Below are 22,956 nucleotides of genomic sequence, written 5' to 3' on the forward strand. Positions count from 1 at the left end.
GGGGACCACATGGGACTCAGGGGGATCAAATCAAGGTCTGTCCTAGGTCAGCCGCATGCAAGGCAAATGCCCTACTGCTGCACCATCACTCTGGCCCCTTGTACCCAAGATTTATTATATAAACCAACAGTACTAAATAAGGCAGTGAGATACAACAGAACAAGGAGTTTAGAAATTGACCTTCAAGTTTATAGTGAGGTTTTTTGTTGTTGTTGTCATTGTTGTTGTTGTTTTTTAATTTTGAAGTCACATCTGGTAGTGCTTAGGAAACCCTGGAGCCCTAAAGATCAAATGCATACTTCCTGCATGCAAAACATGTGTTCAGCTTTATTTTGTGAGGGGCACACCTAGTTATGCTCAGGGTTTACTCCTGGTTCTGTGCTTAGTGATCACTCCTGGCAGTATTGGGGAAACCATACTTGGTACTAGGGCTTGAACAGAGGTCTGCTGCATGTAAGGCAAGTGTACGATCTTCTTTCACAACTCTCTGGCCTCATGTGCTCCAGTATTTTGAACCATCTTCCTACTTCTCAGTGAACTGATTTTTGCCAAAAGTATTTATATAATTTAATAGAGAAAAATATTTCGTTTCACCCCTCAGTCTTATGTCATTCCCCAACCCCTTGCTTGCCAATTAATCTTAGTCTTAATTCTATTATTAATCTCACTGGTTTGCTGTTTGAGTTGGGGAGAGATTTAGAGGCAGGTGATTGGCCACAGCTTCAGGGACTTTTATGGTTCAGTGCTCAGGAGTGTCTCCCCAGGAGTGCTCATGGTGCTGGGATTCCAGCTGAGGTTGGCAGGATGAAAGGCCAGTACTTTAACTCTTCTATCTTTCCAGCAGTTTGTCTTTATATTTTGTTTTGTTTCTTCACCAATGCATGTTTCTTTATATTGCAAAAGTAAAATCATCCAATGATTGTCTTTTCCTTATTTTGCTTTGCATAATTCCTATGAGAGTCTTCCATTTTGTTTCAAATGGAACAATTTCACATATTTTCACTTTCCACTCTTTTTGAACATAGATCTTATCAGAAGTATACAGTTTATTGACACAGTCCACAATTCCTCTGTTAAAGTAACCAAGTCTTACTGTCCTTTTCTTTTTAAACCAGGGCTCAAGAGCAAGTTTATGCTTAGCTATTTTTAACAATTGAACTCACTATCATGTTTTAAAGACAAAGATTATGGAAATAACTAAGTTATCTAAGAACAGATGAGTGGATAAAAAATTATGACACATAGTGGAATACTACACAGTGATTAGGAAAAATGGGGTCATGAAACTTGCTTATATATGTATATGTAGAGTATTAAGCTGAGTGAAATGAGTCAGAGGGAGAGATATAGATACAGAATGATCATGCTCACTTGTGGGATATTAAAAATAACAAAGCATGACAATAATACCCAAAAGAAATAGAGATGAGGGCCAAAAAGACTGATCCTGGGTAGAAATCTTGCCACGATGTGTGGGGGTGGGAGTCCATTTAAGGCAGAGAGAGACCACTATGACAATGACCATTGGATATGATCTGTCTGGATGAGAACTATGTGCTGAAAGGATGTAAACTAATATTCATAATATCCCTTTAGTAATAGCATTTCAAACTACAATGCCTGAGAGAAAAAAAAAGGAAGATAGAGAAAAATAATGCTTGCCATAGAAGAAGATTGGAGGCATTGGTGGTGGAAAATATGCACTGGTGAAGGGCTGGGTGTTGGAACACCGTATAACTGAAACTCAATCATGAACAACTTTGTAACTCATATTCCATGGTGATTCAACTTAGAATTTATATTTTAAAAAGATAAAAATAAATAGGGACCAGAACAATAGTACAGTACTTGCATTGCACACAGCCTATTTGGGTTCCATCATTGGCATCCCATATAATTCCCTGATTCTGCAAGCAGAGTAATAACTGAGCAATTATTTGCAAATATTGCAAATAGCAAATAGCAAAAACCAGAATTGTACCAACCAATGCAAATAGATCCCACTGCCTTGATGACACTCAGAAGTGTACCTTCCGCGATTTTACTGATTTTCAGTAAGCGAACCAGTGGTGCAATCCCATTTCCTTCACAGATTTGATTTTGGTGCAACCTGCTATCCTTACTTAGAGCTATGACTGCTTCACCCCCTGGTAAAGAAAAGCAAGAAATATGTGTGACTCTCCAGTGTTTTTTTCTAGGTTGTGCAAATAGATACACTGAATATAACTTACCAACATACTGCATTTTTGCTGAGGGTGATAAGAGCATATCTATTATAAAGTTGTATCCAATCTGTTCAGCCATAAACTTTTGTTGCTTCAGTGTTTGCCCTGCCAAGGCCCAAAGTGCTACTGCACCTTGTTCCTTAACATCTATTTGAAATGCCTATATTAAATTTAAAAAAATATAGTCATCCAATGAGTATTTGTCTCTGAACAGCAACTATATTCTCTAAACTGTTGGTTTCAAAATCAGTTTTGGTTTTATTTAGTAGAATTCAGTAGGGAAGTCTTTGCCTAAGAAAACAGATTGTTGGGGGCGGAGAGGTGGCGCTAGAGGTAAGGTGTCTGCCTTGTGAGCGCTAGCCAAGGAAGGACTGCGGTTTGAACCCCTGGAGTCCCATATGGTCCCCCCAAGCCAGGGGCAATTTCTGAGCGCTTAGCCAGGAGTAACCCCTGAGCATCAAACGGGTGTAACCCGAAAAACCAAAAAAAAAAAAAGAAGAAGAAAGAAAGAAAGAAAAGAAAAGAAAAGAAAAGAAAAGAAAAGAAAAGAAAAGAAAAGAAAAGAAAAGAAAACAGATTGTCATGAAAGTCTTACCTTAAGGAGTTTTAAGAGATACTTAGTTAATGAGTTTTCCAGAAACGCTCTCTGGATGCGGGAGTTGTAAGTGGACAGTGACTCCACAGCCTTTGCTCCCTTCACTTGAACGCTGATGTGGTTTCCTCCAAAAATAGCGATCAGAGGAGGAATGACCCCTTCTGCAGCCATGGAATTCTGAATTTCCTTGTTGTCACGTGCGACCTCAGCAATTGTGGCAGCAGCAACGGCTTTTAAGGCATCTTCAAATGAATTCAAGAACTAGCTAAATCATCTTTGTCAAAGCAACCATAACAAGATATGATAGGCCATTCATTCCTCACAGTATAAAACCCAATTTACTGCATGCAAAGAAATAGAGAGGAATATTGTTCATGTTCTCACTACCAAATAAAATACAACATATGGTTGGATCTCATCACTGTTTACAAGTACTGATTGATTGGGGGTAGTGCTTGAGTTAGAGAGTTCAGGTAGTAAGGCTTTGCTTTGCATGAGACAAAGCCGGTTCAATCCCTAGCACCGCTGAGTGTGACCCAAACCACAGTCACTCCCCAAACCCAATTCTATCAATACAGTACCTATCATTTTAGTTACCAGCAAAACACTTTTTACATTTCATGTTAATATCAATGTCTCCTAACTATTCCATACCACACTTCCCTAATTATTTACATTTTTAAAATTACATGTTATTTCCAGCTTTTCAAAATTTTCAAAATAATGCGTAGGAAGAATATTTGTACATATTTCCCACTTATCTCTGATTTTCCCATGGTGAAGTCCCAGGAATCATTCCAAGTAAATTGCTTTTCAGAATAGGCAGCATCATATACTTCCTTATAACTATCAATGTTAATATGTCATTATAAAGTATGAGTATAATAGTTAATAATAGATGCATAACGGCTATAGTAAGTAGTACACCTTATGATAGTACATAAGTGTGTAAGGTGTTTGCCTTGCATGCAACCTATCAAAAGTGATTCCCCAGCATTATCAAAAGTGATTCCTAAATGCAGAGCCAGGTGTAAGCTCTGAGCATTGCCAGGTGTGGCCCAAAATAACAATGATAACTTTATTATAAATAATAATAAATAAATAATATAAATAATAAGAAATATTTTTGTCAACTTGGTAGACAAAATGGTGTTTTACTATATTATGTATTTTGGATTACTGGTCAATTTAAACATTTTCTTATAGGTTTACTAATCAGTTGCACTTGCTCTCTTTAAGAACATTTTTTTTGAGGGGGGCACACCCAGTGGTTCTCAGGGTTTATTCCTGGCTCTGCACTCAGGGATCACTCTGGGTAGTGATGAGGTATCCTATGCAGCACAAGAGGTTGAGTACTAGGAAAACACTTCATCTGTTGTATGTACTTTCTCTCTGAACCCTGTTGTCTTCAAAACTTACAGAAACATTACACAAATAACGCAGGACTTTTGAATATGTTGTTGATGTGTACATTTCTACTATTTTGCTATATTAATTAATTATTTTAATTGTATAATCATTTTTAATGTAGGCATGGTTATAATGATTATAATAATGTGTATGGTATTGATTGTCAAAGATACAATACCCCACCATAATCAAATCGCTCAAGACCCTCTCTGCCACTGTCCCTATGTCATCTTTATTTCATCTATTCATCTCCTCATCCCCACCCTTCAACCTTATTTCATTTTTGGTTTGTGAGTCAGTCACTCCTGAAAATGCACAGGGAACACTCTGGGTGGTACCTGAAGAACTGTATGGGATGCCAGGAAATAAACCTGTCACGCATGACTGCATAACATCCTACTCACTGTACTATCGCTCAGGCCATCCAACTTCATTCTTGGTGATCTGAGCTTTTTAATCCGATGTAAAGGATGTAGCATTGTTCAGTACAGCTTATTCCTTTTTATCTACTAGCACAGATAAGTGATATCATCTGGCATTTGTCCTTTTCCCTCTGAACTTTTTTCATTTAATATGACACCCTCCAGTTCCTTCCATGTAGGATCACATTTATCTATTAATTTTTGTTTTTTTGAGTCACACTAGTGATGCTCTGGGCTTACTCCTGGCTCTAAATTCAGGAACTACTCCTAGTGGTAATGAGAGGACCACATGGGATGCCAGGGATTGAACCAGAGTTGGCAGCATGCAAGGCAAATGCACCACCTGCTGTAGCACTTTGTCCCTAAATTTGTCTTTATTTTTATAGCTACACAGTATAGTAGATAGATGTGCATCATGCATATATACCACAACTTTTATTTTATCCATTCCTCTGTCCTTGGACAATTGAGGTGTTTCCATATTTTAGCAACTGTACTAAGTGCTATAGTGAACATATTTGTGCATATATCTTTTTAATTTTTGTTTTATTTTGTTTTGTTTGTTTTGGGGGTCGCAGCAGCGCACAGGGGTTACTCCTGGCTCTGTGCCAGAAATCACTCCTGCCAGGCATGTGGGACCATATGGGATGCTGGGAATTGAACCGGGATCTAACCTGTGTTGGTTGTGTGCAAGTCAAATGCCCTACCGCAGTGCTATCGCTCCAGCCCATATATATCTTTTGAATAAATGTTTTTGCATTTTAAGAGTACATAATAAGTAAAATAACTTTGTCAAAATAAAAAAATCCACAATTACTTCAAATACTGTCTATAAGTTCCACATTATGCTACTACCAAAAGCAACTGGGGATATGACAGAAAGAGAAACTAAAGAGAAATTTCCCTGATGAATAGCATGAAAAAATTCTCAACAAAATTTAGTCAAGCAAATTCAACAATATATTAAGATATATGTACATAGGGACCAGAGCAATAGTACAGCAGTAGGGTGTTTGCCTTGCACATGAATGACCCAGGACAGATCTTGGTTCAATCCCAGGCTTCCCATATGATCCCCCAAGCCAGGAAAGATTTCTGAGTGCATAGCCAGGAGTAACCCCTGAGTGTCACCAATATGGCCCCAAAACTAAACTATATATATACACATCATGTTCAAGTGGAAATATTCCAGGTATGCAAGAATATAAATTAATTAAAGAAATGCATCCCATCAACAAAAGATTTAATACACCATTATTTCAATAGACATAAAGAAAGCTTTTGTCAAATTTAACATATGTTTAAATTTTTTTAAATAAAATATGTGGCTGAAGGAACATACTTAAGCATAATATAAAATGTATATAACAAACCCATCACAAATAGTATACTCAATGGAGAAACACTAAAGCTTTTTTTCTAAAGTCAGATACCAATGATAACCATTCTCATCACTTTTATGCAACATAGTGTTGAAAGTACTAGTAATAGCAATTAGGCAAGAAAAAATAAAAGACCTAGCAAAATAAGTATGGTATAAAACTCATTGCTTTGCACACATATAACCGGGTCAAATCTGTATCACATATGACTCTGATTCTTGAACACAGAGCCAGGAGTAAGTCCTGACTACTGTCAAAGGTGGCTAGAAAAATAACCAAAACAAAATAAAGCAAAATAAGTAAAATAAGACAGAGAAAGATGCTTACCTGAATCAGAGCTCAGAAATGAGACAAGATATGAGATGCCTCTATGGTCTCTTACTGCTTTTTGGTTATTTTTATTTCCCATACACAATACCTGTAGACAGTTCATTACATTGACTAGCACACTTTCTATGTTTTGCTTCAAAAGATTTATCAGAGCTGGAATTCCATTCTAAAAATAAACATTAATGTAATTACAATTAAATTTATTTTAATATTTGTGCAATGATGGGTTATAAAAATCATTTTAAATTACAAAATTAAAATATTTCAAAAGAAAATAAATTTGCATTTTAAAAAGATATACTAGTGTCAGCTCGACCCACTGTGATACAAGGACTCTGCTGAATCTCATGCTCTTTCCTATGTTTGCTCCCACACTGACCTGCTCTTGTTTTCTCCTGACACTTGTGAGACCATGGCAGCACTGTCCCACTGCCACCCTTACTAAACTCAGACTTCTTCCAATCTGGAACTATTTTTACTGCATAATAAGAAGTATATCTACCTTCCTACCTTCTATGATGAGGAAATTACTACAAGTCAAAATGATGTTCTGTGACAAGAACTTACAAATTTGGCGATCCCATCCTTATTTTCCAATTTGGCGATATCATAAAGAATGACAGCACAGCGACACTGGAGCTCAGGTTCATCAGAATCCAGCAGGTGGATCAGAGCTGGAATGCCTCCTGCATCTACTATGGCACGCACCACACTTTCATGTGTAGATATGTTACTCAACATCCCAACTGTTTTGCACTGTAATTTTATTCTGGGAACTTTCAATAAGTTGATTAAGGCAGAAATGGTGCCTGCAATGAAGAAATATTTTTAAAATTGTGAATTATTTGTAACCACTTGGGATCAATTTAGTATACTATTTTAAGTAATGCTCCTGGGGCCACAGAGAAAGCACAGTGGGAAGGACACTTGTCTTTCACATGGCCAACCCAGAGTTGATCTCTTGCATCCTTAGGGTCATGAGTAATTCCTGAGTGCACAGCCAGGAGTGAGCCCTGAGCACCAATGGATATAGCCACAAACAAACAAAAATGTATTAGCATTAGAATTCTACAAAATATTTTTGAACCTACAACACATGAATGAACTTCTCTGTCTCATCCATCATTTAGTTGACCTTATTCCTGTATTTGATTTTTATACTGCACACTTGCACATTTCATGTTGATCCCTTAAACTACCAAACTTTGGCCAGTGTTTTGAAATACTAAATTTTAAATGAAATAAATAAATATCCTGAATATCACATAGAAACACTTTTTGGTTATTGTATCATATTTGTGGTAGTTTTGTGCAAATAATAGTGCATCTTATTATATTTTACCTATAAAATTGAGGAAAAAAGCCAAATATAGAAAATAATAACATTAGTCATATTAATTAGGATTAATTCAAAGATGGAAATGTTTGGTAAAACTAGAAAATCTGACCTCTATTGTAAATTTCTGATATTTTGGTTCAGTGCCATGTGAAAAAGAAGAAGAGCAAACACAAAGTGCTGAAGAACTTGGAAGTACAATTAGAACTTTCTTCATGCAGACATATATCTACCTGAAACAACATCTTTCTCATAACTAATTTATCTAGTGTTCACTTCATGAACATTGAGTTGTGTGTGTTTGATAGAGCTTGAGAGACACACTAAGGGATGATAGATATTTTTTATTTCTTTAGTCATTTAACAAGTATTGATGGGGAGTGAGCAGATGGTGTTTCAATTAGAGTAGTGGCTACCATATTGGACAGTACAACGAGAACATTCTCATCATTTCAGAAAGTTGTATCAGGCAATATTTTTCAAAATAATCCTAGTAAATAGAAACATCAATAAAAATTTTCTTCCCCCAAACACTTTTATTTTCCAATTCCTTTTTCTGGGCATATTCAGCTTCACTTTGAAACTGAGTATTTTATTTTGGGTAAAAGATCTCCAAGAACTGCCCTAAATTTTCTGCACCAAGTCATGTTCTGAACCACCCCAGCTTCATCTCTTTAAGGTCTACGTTGAAAATAGTGACAACATGAAGCAGAGCCCTCACCTGACTTGTCAGGGATATTGACTAAAAACTGATTCAGAGTTAGTCATGCAGATGTGTAGACAAAAAATTTCCAATAGAGGGAGGAAGTAGGACAAGAGTCCAAAGGTATCTCTAAGGTTGGAGAAGCAGCCAGGACAGAAACTTTAGATACTAAGAATTCCATCATCTCTTTAAAATAGATAAAAATAGTGCACTGATTCTTTTTATCTTTTTAAAATAGCTATAGTTTCTAGAAAGTTCTTCTATTTAAGTTCTATCTCTTATAATTTTCAACCATCAATTCTAATTTAATTATTTCTCCCCTACAGCTTCAAAGCCATTTAGTTATAAGAAATTTTTAGACTTAGATGGGCTATGAAGATGGTGCAGCCCATGTAAGTTGAGATGTTAAGGTGCACTTCACCTTGCATATGGCCAATCCCAGTTTGATTCTGAATGTGGTCTCCCAAGCACTACTAAGAGAAACCTCTGAAAACAGAATAGGAAGCAAGGAAGCCTTGAGTACAAAATAAATGAAAGAAAAAGGAAAAGAAATTTAGGCTTGTGGCCGGATCATGAAGGTAGGGCGTTTGCCTTGCATGCAGAAAACGGTGGTTCAAATCCCGGCATAACATATTGTCCTCTGAACCTGCCAGGAGCGATTTCTGAGTGTAGAGCCAGAAGTAACCACTGAGCGCTGCCGGGTGAGACCCAAAAACCAAATAAATAAATAAATAAATAAATAAATAAATAAATAAATAATTTTAAGCTTATCAAATGTAAGCAATTAGCCTTAAGTTCTAAATGTATAGGTAATTAAAATGTATGATACCACATGGTTAAATAATTTAATATTTTTAAATTTCATTTTGGTTGTGTGTGGGGGGAAGAAAATGGTACACAGGAGGTCAATACTAAGGCTGAGAATTGTAATACTTGTTAGGCCCTGTGATGCTGGGAACCAATCATGGCACTCCACTAGTATTTTGGGGTTTAAAGGGACACACCAGAATTATGATGCTCTGGGAATCTTGTGGTGCCAGGGATCAAACCAGGATAAGCCACATGACAGGCTTGTGCCTTAATCCCTGAACCTCGGTTCCTAATATCATTGAAAGCTCGCAAACCTCTAGAGAATCTAGGTTTACAAACTGGTTTCATGATTATACAGCCTCCATTAAATAAAATGAGGCTGGTAGGTAAAGAATGTGATATTAGGATAAAGAAAAATAGACTTAAATTAAATCAAATTAAAAGTCTTCTGTAAATAAAAAACATGTAAAGCGATTGAATAAAGTGTGGCTCCATATAAAATATGGAGTATAAGCAAAAATAGTTAATCAACTTTATATTACCTGCATCCAAAATATATTTCCAATATGTCTCAGTTGCTAAGCAAAGTACTTCTAAGGACATAACGGCCATCATTCTTCGTTTGTAGCTTTCACACTGTAACATTTCTGGTAAGTAGTCAACAAGAAAACATGCTCGTTATTTTGCAGGGGATTGGAATGGCTGTTTCTTCCAGTGAAGCCCTGGGTTGAGATACACCAACTGCATTCTTCAAATTCTCCTTCAAAGATTTCGGAGACCATGCTCACTGCAGTTTACAATTTGCATAATTATCACCCAAACCCTTGAAACGCTTTATGTTTGACATAAGATTGACTTAGTCATGGTTTAAATTCATGACTGATGAATCATCATTGATGAAGCATTGATGAATCAATCAATTTGATTGATGATTGATTTAAACATGGTTTAAATTCACTTGGAAAACTACATCTCAGTGGGTAAATAAAACAAGCTGGGTTTTCAAGGGAAAAAAAAGGAAAGCACATTTATAATACAAATGTAATGTTTCTAGTTAGGTTAAATACAAATTTGGAAAATAAGTTCCAACAACTTTTTTCTATACAACATTAATCCAAATATGAGAAAATATGTTGAATCTGTCTCTAAAATTTAGAAACTTAGGGCAAATACTAGCGAATCTTTTTTTTCCAGTCAAATTTAGTTCTTTTTTTCTCCTTTTTCTTTGTTTTTATTTTTATTAATATATTGTATGATGAAGAAGATGGTTAGATGTTTGAAAAAATTAGAAAAAATATAACTAAAATAAAACTACATTTCATGGGGTCGGGGAGATAGCATGGAGGTAAGGTGTTTGCCTTTCATGCGGAAGGATGATGGTTCAAATCCCGGATCCCATATGGTCCCCCGAGGCTGCCAGGAGCAATTTCTGAGTGTAGAGCCAGGAGTAACCTCTGAGTGCTGCTGGGTGTGACCCAAAACCCAAAAAAAAAAAAAAACCTACATTTCACATCAAGATTTTCTTCCTTATTCAGATATAGTAATAAATAAATTCATAAAAAAGAAAAATATATAACTGTTAAATATCATCTGGAATATTATTTAATTTAGAAATAAATCTATGCTTATTCTCAAAATATATAGCTTAATATTATTTGTATTTATGGTTTTAAGTAAAAATTGGGGGTATAATAATATATTTTAAGTGTGATATATTTACTTTTTATTTTTTTCTGTAAGACTATTAATTTCTTTTTGTTTTGTTTTGTTTTGTTTTTGAGCCACACCTGACAGTGCTTAGGAGTTACTCCTGGCTCTGTTGTTTGCTCAGGAATCACTCCTTCCAGGTTCAGGGACCATATGGGATGCCAGGGATCGAACCTGGGTCAGTCGCAAGACAAATGCCCTACCCGCTGTGCTATCACCCCAGTTGTAAAATATTTTACAAGTGATACATGTATTATTTTATTTGTTCTGTTCAGACTAGCAATAATTACATTTAATAATAATCAGAGTATTTGTTTACAAAGATAGCACATGATATTAGGATAAAGAAAAACAAACTTAAATTCAATCAAATTAAAAGTCTTCTGTAAATTAAAACATGTAAAGTGATTGATAGCACATGTCCCATACTCACCTACTAAAGTTTTCCAAACTGGGAGTTCAGGAATGTCCAACTTTATTATATACTTGACAACCTCTGTGTGAAAGTTTAGCACTGATAAATGAATTATATTATTTCCTTTGTTATCTGTTTTTCTCCAGTTTGCACCAAGAGATAATAGATAGTGAATGGTGTCCATTGCTCCTGAAGTAGCAGCAAGTAACAGTGGGGTACACTGGTTCCTGAAAGTCAAGGATCACAGCATCATTGTTGAGAGTTTCAGAATTCAATTCACTTTTTTGTATGATTACCCAAGTTTGTTATTAGTGGAAGCCTGGTTTGTGTCATCAGCTTTCCTTCCATTCCTATTTTGTTTCCTATGTTCCACTTGTAAATAAATTTGCCTTCCTTGCCTTAGCCATACTTAATATTGGCACCCCCAGCACACACCTCAAAGTCATGATCTTGTCTTATAACGTGCTCATAAATTCAGAATGTACAAAAGTCTTAGAATACAGTCTTTTTTTTTTGGTTTTTTTTTTTGGTTTTTGGGCCACACCCAGTAACGCTCAGGGGTTACTCCTGGCTATGCGCTCAGAAGTTGCTCCTGGCTTGGGGGACCATATGGGACACCGGGGGATCGAACCGCTGTCCGTCCAAGGCTAGCGCAGGCAAGGCAGGCACCTTACCTTTAGCGCCACCGCCCGGCCCCTAGACTACAGTCTTATCTGAACCTTACAACTTTAAGTATGAAGAATAAGGCAAGTATCATTAACCTGTTTTGACAAAATAATAAACAAAGCCCCAGCTAATGTTATAACTCACTTTCTCACTCTACATTTCATGATCATTTCAAAACCCAAGCTGCTATTAGTGACAGGAACAAACTATTTTCTCCAAGATCCACTATCTGCTCTTTATATAATGGAGCTACTTGGATTGAGAATATGGTTACTCAGGTAATATTACATTTCTCATTCCTTGTGTTAAGGATATAAGTATTATATATAATATATATAGTTATATATATGGTCACTGTGAAGTTAGCAGATGTTTTCTGAAAAATGTTCTAAAGAAAAAAGGTACCTGCCATTACTTTTCCCCTCTGTCTCTGTCTGTCTGTCTGTCTGTCTGTCTGTCTGTCTGTCTTGGTTTTGGGTTTCTAGAATGTTAGAGAATCTAGGAGAGATATTGGTTTCCCCCAAAGTTTCTTGATACAGTTTTACTTCACAATATCTTAATAAAAATAAATCTAAATAAGGTTTAGATACAAATGATTATCTGTTTTTTAGATATTATTATTCAAAAATATATCTAAGAAGAAATGTAACCAGCATTAGAATGTTTAGTATTTGGTCTAGTTACACAGAATACATGAGATGTATCTTATCTAATGTTCATATTTAGGCTAGATATTGTCTAATTTGAAACAACTTTTTTCTGAGTTGCAGGCTTTCATAGAAAATTAAGTAATGAAACTAATAAACTAATATTTATACATAATACTCAAAAAAGTTAGAGATCATTTCTTAGGGCTTACTCATATGCATCTGGAAAACAGATAGGTTTCCCATCTCTATAACTTCTAAAGATAATAGGTAAAAAAAACTGATTCACTAGGAAGAATAAAGGAATGAGCCTGCCCCAACCTTTCACATCAATCACACTAGTCATTTCTCTTAGCGTGGATCTAAGGCAAGTCCTGAAAGCAGAAATTAAATATTTTTACAAATATGTAATAACTTACTCAGCAGTGGTCTCAGTTTCCAGCAAGCTAGGATCCTTTCGACAGAGCACAATGATGATGCAGATATTGTCATAGAAGGCAGCGAAATGAATTGGCAGCCAGCCTCTTTTTTCAGAAAGTGTATAGTCAGCTCGGAAACTGAGGAGGCAGAGGGTTGTTTCCAAAGACGCTGCCTGAGCAGCCAGGTGCAAAGGGGTCGGACCTAGAATGAGTGACTGATCACTTTTCTGGCCAAAGAAAAAGATACTCTTCGTATTTTAAATATTCCTTAAAATAGTTTAAATATTCCTTGAAATATTTTAGATATGGATACAGTGAGATCCAGATACAGTGTTGAATGCTTTGTATGATAAAAAAAAGCTCTAGTTAAGCACTAAAAGAATTAATCAATTCTATTTTTTAACCCATGATGTCTGACCATCCAGAACCAATACATTTTAAAAAAGCCTAAATAACACTGTATATATTCAATATTTAATTTTAAAATATCTACCTCAGTCCTATGATACAAGCTATTTATTTTTTATTTTCTATTAACTGCAAATGTTTTATAGTAAGAGATAAGAACCTGTGAAATGGGATTAATAAATGCTTACACAGGTCTGGGGTAACTGCTCAGGGGGAAAGTGCTTGCCTTGCTAGTGAGAAATAGTTGTTTCAGAGCCCAGGAAGCCAAGTGGTCACCATAACTGAAGGTATGCAAGTACCACAGCCAGGAGGTGACCCCTTTCTAGTCTGTGTGAGCAATACAGCTAAATTCTATAATCTCAAGCATGTGTGAAACTATGTAACTGAAAGTGTGCAAAACAGGGTCAAGAATTGCCAAGTGACATCCTCTTCCAAATAAAAAGATAGGGTTGTGGGGGCCAGAGAAATAGAATGAAGGTAAGACACTTGCTTTGTGCTATTGGCCGTAATCCTGGTTTGAATTGATGTGATTACATGAGCAGAGCTAGGAATAGCTCCAGAGTACTACCCCAATAATTAAAACAAAATTGCATATTAGTCTCCTGTTTCTGGTCCAGCATGAAGAGTATAAAAATTACCACTCTGTCCTATTAGCAAGTAAAAGATGAAGAAACTGAAAAAAGCTGCAAGTTGATTTAGATCCTTAAGAGAAATGAATTTAGGTAGCAAAAACTACTACCACACTCTCCAAACTGGGGAGATAGAGAGACTTACAACTTATTAAAGAACACTCCAATGGAGGGGTGCCACTGCAGGGAAAGGAAAAAAAATCACTGTTATTAGCAAAATACTCAGTCTGATAATTAAAATTCAGCTTTACAAGGTGTGCGAATTATACAAAGATTTACTTTTAGGGGAAGAGAGAGAAAGAGGTTCTTTAATTAAGTAACTGTGATTTACAAAGTAGTTCATTTTTTTAAAGCAGTGTATTTATTTGATTGGTTTTGGGGCCACACCCGGTTGTTCTCAGGGGTTACTCCTGATTCTGTGCTCAGAAATCACTCCTGGCAAGCTTGGGGGACCACATGGAATGCCAGGAATTGAAACAAGTCCTGCCGGGTCAGCCACATTCAAGGCAAATGCCCTACTGCTGTGCTATCTCTCTGGCCCTATAAAGTAATTACTGATGTTGAGTTTTAGGTATATAATATTTCAACCCCAATCCCACTAGTGTTTACTCCCATCACCAGTGCTCCATATTCTATCATCTCCCTACCCTACCCCCATTCCTTGCCTGCCACCGTGGCAAGTTCAGTGGTTGAAGCATTACAAAGTTCCAAGGTTGAAGTTTAGATCTCATGTTTCAGTGTTGTTGAGTCTATATTTTAATATATACACTCTCCACCTGTTTCCTATTATTTCCCTTTCTGTCCTCTTCCTTCTTCTCTTGATTCCTTTTCTCTCTGTCCTTCTTCTTCCTAACTCTGTCCTTCTCCCTAAGTTCTAGTATCCAAGGTGACCTAGGCATCCTACTTTACATTACATTTCCTCATCCAGTTATTCTATATGCCAATTATATGTGAGATCATCTTGTCTTTCTCTTTCTTCTTTTGGCTTATTTCAATCAACAAGGTATCTTCCATTTTGACCATGTTGCAGAAAATTGCATGCTTTTATCGTTCCGTGTAGTTTCATAGTATTCCACATAGCATATACACCACATCTTCATGATCCATTCACCAAACATTAGAACCTTAGTTAATTCATTAAGGATATTATCTTAGCTATTTTAAGTGCAGTAATAAATAATGGTGTACATACATCCTTTTGAATGAATGTTTTTCAATCTCAGGATAGAAACCCAATAGTGGAATCTCTGGGTCATATGAAAGCTCAATTATAAGTTTACTTCTAATTGTAGTTGTATGTAAGATTTTCTATAGGGGTTGGACCAGACAAACTTCCCACCAGCAGGGGATGAGAGTTCATTTCTTTTTTTTATATTTTATTTAAACACCGTGATTACAAACATGATTGTGTTTGGGTTTCAGTCATGTAAAGAATACCACCCATCACCAGTGCAACATTCCCATCACCAATGTCCCAAATCTCCCCCCTCCCCACCCAAACCCTGCCTGTACTCTAGACAGGCTTTCTATTTCCCTCATGCATTCTCTTTATTAGGATAATTCAAAATGTATTTATTTCTCTAACTAAACTCATCACTCTTTGTGGTGAGCTTCATGAGGTGAGCAGTAACATCCAGCTCTTTTCTATTTTGTGTCTGAAATTTATTATTGCAAGAATGTCTTTAATTTTTCTTAAAACCCATAGATGAGTGAGACCATTCTGTGTTTCTCTCTCTCTCTGACTTATTTCACTCAGTATATTAGATTCCATGTACATTTATGTATAGGAAAATTTCATGACTTCATCTCTCCTGACAGCTGCATAATATTCCATTGTGTATATGGACCACAGTTTCTTTAGCCATTCATCTGTTGAAGGGCATCTTGGTTGTTTCCAGAGTCTTGCTATGGTAAATAGTTCTGCAATGAATATAGGTGTAAGAAAGGGATTTTTGTATTGTATTTTTGTGTTCCTAGGGTATATTCCTAGGAGTGGTATAGCTGGATCGTATGGGAGCTCGATTTCCATTTTTTGGAGGAATCTCCATATCGCTTTCCATAAAGGTTGAACTAGACGGCATTCCCACAAGCAGTTCCTTTCTCTCCACATCCTTGCCAACACTGTTCTCATTCTTTGTGATGTGTGCCAATCTCTGGTGTGAGGATAGTTGTTTTGATTTGCATCTCCCTGATGATTAGTGATGTGGAGCATTTTTTCATGTGTCTTTTGGCCATTTGTATTTCTTCTTTGTCAAAGTGTCCATTTCTTCTCCCCATTTTTTGATGGGATTAGATGTTTTTTTCTTGTAAAGTTCTGTCAGTGCCTTGTATATTTTGGAGATTAGCCCCTTATCTGATGGGTATTGGGTGAATAGTTTCTCCCACTCAGTGGGTGGCTCTTGTATTCTGGGCACTATGTCCTTTGAGGTGCAGAAGCTTCTCAGTTTAATATATTCCCATCTGTTAATCTCTGCTTTTACTTGCTTGGAGAGTGCAGTTTCCTCCTTGAAGACGCCTTTAGTCTCAATGTCATGGATTGTTTTACCTATGTGTTGTTCAATATACATTATGGTATCAGGTCTGATATCATGGTCTTTAAGCCATTTTATTTTATCTTCATACATGATGTTATCTGGGGGTCTAAGTTCAATTTTTTGCAAGTGGCTAGCCAGTTATGCCAACAACACTTGTTGAAGAGGCTTTCTTTGCTCCATTTAGGATTTCTTGCTCCTTTTTATCAAAAATCAGGTGATTGTATATCTGGGGAACATTCTCTGAGTATTCAAGCCTATTCCACTGATCTGAGGGCCTGTCTTTATTCCAATACCATGCTGTCTTGATAACTATTGCTTTATAGTAAAGTTTATAGTTGGGGAAAGTAATGCCTCCCATATTTCTTTTCCCAAGTAGTGCTTTAGCTATTTGAGGGTGTTTATTATTCCAAATGAACTTCAGATGTGTTTGATCCACTTCTTTGAAGAATGTCATGGGTATCTTTAGAGGAATTGCATTAAATCTGTACAATGCTTTGGGGAGTATTGCCATTTTAATGATGCTAATCCTGTTAATCCATGAGCAGGGTATGTATTTCCATTTCCACATATTCTCTCTTCGAGCAGGGTTTTATAGTTTTCTTTGTATAGGTCTTTCACGTCTTTAGTCAAGTTGACTCCAAGATAAGTGAGTTTGTGTGGAACTATTGTGAATGGGTTGTTTTCTTAATGTCCATTGCTTCCTTGTTACTATTGGTGTATAGAAAGGCCATTGATTTTTGTGTGTTAATTTTGTAGCCTGCCACCTTCTATATAAGTCTATTGTTTCTAGAAGCTTTTTGGTAAAGTCTTTAGGGTTTTCTAAGTAGAGTATCATGTCATCTGCAAACAGTGAGAGCTTGACTTCTTCCTTTCCTATCTGGATTCCCTTGATATCTTTTTCTTGCCTAATTGCTATAGTGAGTACTTCCAGTGCTATGTTGAATAGGAGTGGTGAGAGAGGACAAGCTTGTCTTGTGCCAGAATTTAGAGGGAAAGCATTTAGTTTTTCACCATTGAGGATAATATTTGCCACTGGCTTGTGGTAGATGGCTTTAACTATATTGAGAAATGTTCCTTCCATTCCCATCTTGCTGAGAGTCTTGATCAAGAATGGGTGTTGGACCTTATCAAATGCTTTCTCTGCATCTATTGATATAATCATGTGATTTTTATTTTTCTTGTTGTTGATGTTGTGTATTATGTTGATAGATTTACGGATGTTAAACTATCCCTGCTTTCCTGGGATGAAACCTACTTGATAGTAGTGGATGAGCTTCTTAATGAGGCACTGAATCCTATTTGCCAGGATTTTGTTGAGGATCTTTGCATCTGCATTAATCAGCGATATTGGTAATTTTCTTTTTTTCGTAGCATCTCTGTCTGGTTTAGGTATCAAGGTGATGTTGGCTTCATAAAACTATTTGGAAGTGTTTCCGTTTGTTCACTTTCATGAAAGAGTCTTGCCAGAATTGGTAGTAGTTCCTCTTGGAAAGTTTGAAAAAATTCATTAATGAATCTATCTGGGCCTGGGCTTTTGTTCTTGGGCAGACATTTAATTACCGTTTTAATTTCATCAATAGTGATGGGGTATTTAGATATGCTGCATCCTCTTCATTCAACCATGGAAGATTATAAGAGTCCAAGAATTTATCCATTTCTTTCATGTTCTCATTTTTAGTGGCATAGAGTTTCTCAAAGTAGTTTCTGATTACCCTTTGAATCTCTACCATATTAGTAGTGATCTCTCCTTTTTCATTCCTAATACGAGTTATCAAGTTTCTCTCTCTCTTTCTTTGTTAGTTTTGCCAGTGGTCTGTCAATCTTGTTTATTTTTTCGAAAAACCCACTTCTGCTTTCGTTGATCTTTTGGATTGTTTTTTGGGTTTCCACTCTGTTGATTTCTGCTCTCAGTTTTGTTATTTCCTTCTGTCTCTCTATTTTTGGGTCCTTTTGTTGAGCACTTTCTAATTCTATGAGCTGCATCATTAAGCTATTTAGGTAAGCCCCTTCTTCCTTCCTGATGTGTGCTTGCAAAGCTATAAATTTTCCTCTCAGTACTGCTTTAGCTGTATCCCATAAGTTCTGATAGTTTGTGTCTTTATTATCATTTTTTTCCAGGAAAGTTTTGATTTCCTCTTTGATTTCATCTCGGACCCACTGGTTATTCAGTATGAAGCTGTTTAACTTTCAGGTGTTGAAGTTTTTCTTCTGTGTCCCTTTGGAATTTACATATAATTTCAGAGCCTTGTGGTCAGCAAAGGTAGCCTGCAAAATTTCTATCCTCTTGATATTTTGGAGGCATGTTTCATGTGCCAGCATGTAGTCTATCCTGGAGAATGTCCCATGTACATTGGAGAAAAATGTATATCCAAGTTTCTGGGGATGGAGTGTCCTAGTATATATATATATATATATATATATATATATATATATATATATATATATATATATATATATATATACTAGTATATATATACTAGTATATATATATACTAGTATATATATATACTAGGTCTCTTTCTTCCATTTCTCTCCACAGATCTAGTATATTCTTGTTGGGTTTCAGTCTGGTTGACCTATCCAGTGTTGATAAAGCCTTGTTGAGGTCCCCCACAATTATTGTGTTGTTATTGATATTATTTTTCAGATTTGTCAACAATTGTATTAAATTATTTTGCTGGCCCCTCATTCAGTGCATATATGTGTAGGGGAGTGATTTCTTTCTGCTGTACATACCCCTTGATTAATACAAAATGTCCATCTTTGTTCCTTACAACTTTCTCGAGTATAAAGTTTGCATCATCTGATATTAGTATGGTCACTTCAGCTTTTTTATGGGTGTTGTTTGCTTGGATAATTTTCCTCCAGCCATTTAAAAATATGGAACTCTTCATGAATTTGCATGTCATCGTTGTGCTGGGGCCATGCTAATCTTCTTTGTATCATTCCAATTTTAGTATATGCGCTGCCAAAGCAAGCACGAGAGAGTTTATTTCTTACTGCATCCCCGCCAGCACAGATTGTTCCTATTTTTGATATGTGTCATTCTTACTGCTGTAAGATAATATTTCATGGGTGTCTTGTTTTGAATTTCTGTCATTGTAAGTGATTATGAGCACTTTTTCATGTGCCTATCAGCAATCTGCTTGTCTTTCTCTGAAAAGTGCCTGTTTATTTTTTCTTCCAGTTTTTTTTTTTTTTGGAGGGGGTTCACCCAGTGACGCTCTGGGGGTTACTCCTGGCTCTGGGCTCAGAAATTGCTCCTGGCTTGGGAGACCATATGGGATGCCGGGGGATAGAACTGTGGTTCGTTCTAGGCTAGTGCGGGCAAGGCAGACACCCTACTGCTTGCACCACTGCTCCTGTCCCATCCTTCCAGGATTTTTATAGGGTTTTTGAAATATTTTTGTTGATCTCTGTGAGTACTTTATGTATGCAAGATATCAAGCCTTTATGTGATGTGTTGAATGAAAATGTTTTTACATTCAGTTAGCTGTTTCTTTATGTGTTGTCTGTGTTATTTTTTGTCATGCAGAAACTTTTAAATTTGATTTAGTGCTATTTGTTTATTTTTTTTTTTATTTTGTTGACATTGTCAATGGTATCAGATCATTGAAGACACTTTTCAGTTCCAAATCTTGGAACATTACCGTTTCCAGTCAGATATCAAGGTCTTTGGTCCACTCTCAATTCACTTTAGTATAAATGAATTTACTTTGGTGTAAGTTGTGAGATATGAATCAATTTAGTTTATAGAGTTTAAGGGTAGGTTCTTAAAATAAGCTTACAGAAAGTAAAGCCTCTTAAACATTTATTTTTTCCATCGTCTATTCTTAGATCAAGTACCTTCCCTCAGTTACTATAATGAGATTACAGTGTATTTTTATTATGTCAGGTACTCTTATTTATTTTTGGTTTGGGGGCCCAAATTACCTGTGTTCAGGGATTATATATTCCTAGGATGGAACTTGCCTCCCACATATAATGCAAATGCTTAGCCCTTTGAATCCACCTTCCTCATGCTTAGCCCTTTGAATCCATCTTCCTCAGTGCTTTTAAAAAGGCATAAAATCTATGTCTGCTGACATCAGACATCAATTACACAATAATAAAAGGATGGTAGGAGGAATAATGGAAACACTCAGCCCTGCGATTTAGGAATGTGAACACATTAAATTATGGGGAGAAAACCGTATACTTCAAAATGTATGTAAAACATTATTTGGCATGCAAGAGAATATCTTGGAGATGCTAAGAAGATTTTAATATACACAATAAGCTTCTTTAAAGCATCAAATTAGAAGGGGTTAAGGTGAACAGACACTCTGGTGGAGAGTGTTGGAACACTAAATGCATAAAATGAACAGCATTAGGATGCCTATAATTAAAAAATGCAAAAAACAAAAATACCAAATACTTTATTTATGTCTTACCAGTTCTTTCTTTTTTCACGTCCATTTTGGATGAATCTGTTTAAAAAATATATAAACTTAAGAATCCTAATAAATAATGGTTTCCTTATTTTAGTTAATTAAAATCTTAAGAAAAAAAGCAAAATATATCTCCTGAGCCCCAACAGGAATGATTCCTGAGTACAGAGTTAGTAGTAAGCCCTGAGCACTGCTAATTGTGGGAAAGAAATTAAGAAAGGAAAGAAGGAAGGAAAGGGTGGAGGAAGGGAGGTCGAAAGGAAGGGAGGAAGGGAGGAGTTTTTGTGAAACAAATAATACAAACATCACAACTTTGCTCTAGATACCAATCGCAAGTTGTATCCTTGCCCTAAGATCAGAATGGATTAGTATTATTATAATTAGTTTTGGGGACACATCTGGTGTTGCTTAGGGGTTATCTTGGCTCTATCTACACTCAAGAATAACTCCTACCAGGCTTAATGGAGTATATGGGATATTGAAAATCAAGCTCAGGTTATCTCGGTGTAAGACAAACACACTATCCACTGTACTACTGTTCCAACCCTGCATTCTCTTATTGCTTTTTTAATCATTAAACTTATGGTAAACAGCAGATAATCTTTTGGGGTTGTGATTTAGGTTTTTGCTGCCTAGAAAATATAACTTCACATATGCAAGGCAAGCATTCTACTGCTAAGCCATATTCAACATCGCATTCTTAATGCTGTTGAAAAACAAAAGCACTTTAAAGTCTGAAAATATACACACCTTGGGTAGACATAATAAAGCGTCTTAGGTTGACGTTGAAATTGCTATTGCACAATTGACTTATAATAGTAACCCTGTTATGTAGAGCAGCATGATGGAAAATAGTATAACCTGCTTCATCTGAAATATTGATGGTTGAGCTGGAGGTTTTACGGCTAAATGTATGGAAAACAGCAGATAATCCTCTTTCAACAGCAGACTTCATGCCATATGGAATATTCTAAAATTATAAAAGGCCAAAATATATTTTTCAAAATACAGTGAGGTTTATTTTCTAAGAACCACAACAGATACCTGAAATGAAATTGTATTAAACCTATAATATGAAGTATTTTTCACATATAGTATATAACATATATACATATATACTTATGATAAAATCAGACAGCAAAAGATGAATAGCATAACTAATTAATTTTATTAATAACAACAATATTTTATGAATGCAGTTTCTCTCAAAATATCTTACTTTAGGAATATTTGCAAACTACAGTAACTGAAACCCTGGAAAGTGAGTTTGTGGATATGGAGAACATTACTGGATGTATAAAGTAATATTTAAGTGGGGGAAAGGACAATGAGATCCATTTATACTACCATGTAATCAATGTTTAAGTATAATAACATTTTCACAATATTATGAGGCAAATCTCTCTCTGAGCAATGATGAACATTTTAAAGCTAGAAAAATATATCGCGTTCTGAGCCTGCCTGTTCTAACCAAATCATAACCATGTTTTTTGTTTGTTTGTTTGTTTTTGTTTTTTGTTTTTGCAGAGCTACTTGAGGTGGGAGTGATCAGGGCTTGGAACCAACTTTTTCTGTATTTTTATTATAAATTTAATTCAACATGTAACCAATCAGAATCATATCAATATATTCAATTGGTTAATCTAGAAAGATAAATCAAGAATCTTAAAAAAATTTTAGGAAGATTTTGTTCTTCAATCTTTGAGGGATGAATTATAGATCCTTCTTTGGAGAAAATTTAAGTAGAAATATTTTTTGTAAAAAAATTAGGCACTATGGTTTCCAAAGCTATTCATGTAGGATTTCATGCATAAAACATTCTACCATACGTTTCTACCCGGAGTATCTGTTTTCCTCCAACATTGTCTAAGTACATGTGCTGCCTAAT

At 35.9% G+C, this 22,956-nt stretch overlaps 1 protein-coding gene and 1 non-coding gene across 2 annotated transcripts in view; both read right to left on the bottom strand.

Annotated features, from left to right (window-relative positions):
• Positions 1 to 22,956, bottom strand: part of ANKAR (ankyrin and armadillo repeat containing) — a 53,861-nt gene that overhangs the window by 18,909 nt on the left and 11,996 nt on the right. Inside the window, exons 6-14 of the mRNA XM_049772927.1 lie at positions 21,819 to 22,038; positions 13,068 to 13,269; positions 11,354 to 11,562; positions 9,756 to 9,860; positions 6,932 to 7,173; positions 6,362 to 6,530; positions 2,821 to 3,062; positions 2,232 to 2,385; positions 1,986 to 2,147 (exon numbers count right to left, since the gene is read on the bottom strand). Of these exons, the coding sequence (XP_049628884.1) occupies positions 1,986 to 2,147; positions 2,232 to 2,385; positions 2,821 to 3,062; positions 6,362 to 6,530; positions 6,932 to 7,173; positions 9,756 to 9,860; positions 11,354 to 11,562; positions 13,068 to 13,269; positions 21,819 to 22,038 (1,705 nt within the window). The remainder of the gene's footprint in view (positions 1 to 1,985; positions 2,148 to 2,231; positions 2,386 to 2,820; positions 3,063 to 6,361; positions 6,531 to 6,931; positions 7,174 to 9,755; positions 9,861 to 11,353; positions 11,563 to 13,067; positions 13,270 to 21,818; positions 22,039 to 22,956) is intronic.
• LOC126010661 (U6 spliceosomal RNA) lies at positions 19,513 to 19,619 on the bottom strand. The gene has a single exon (XR_007496677.1). It is a non-coding gene; the product is annotated as a U6 spliceosomal RNA (small nuclear RNA).

Source organism: Suncus etruscus, chromosome 5, assembly GCF_024139225.1.
Source record: "Suncus etruscus isolate mSunEtr1 chromosome 5, mSunEtr1.pri.cur, whole genome shotgun sequence".
In the NCBI taxonomy this organism is placed as follows: domain Eukaryota; kingdom Metazoa; phylum Chordata; class Mammalia; order Eulipotyphla; family Soricidae; genus Suncus; species Suncus etruscus.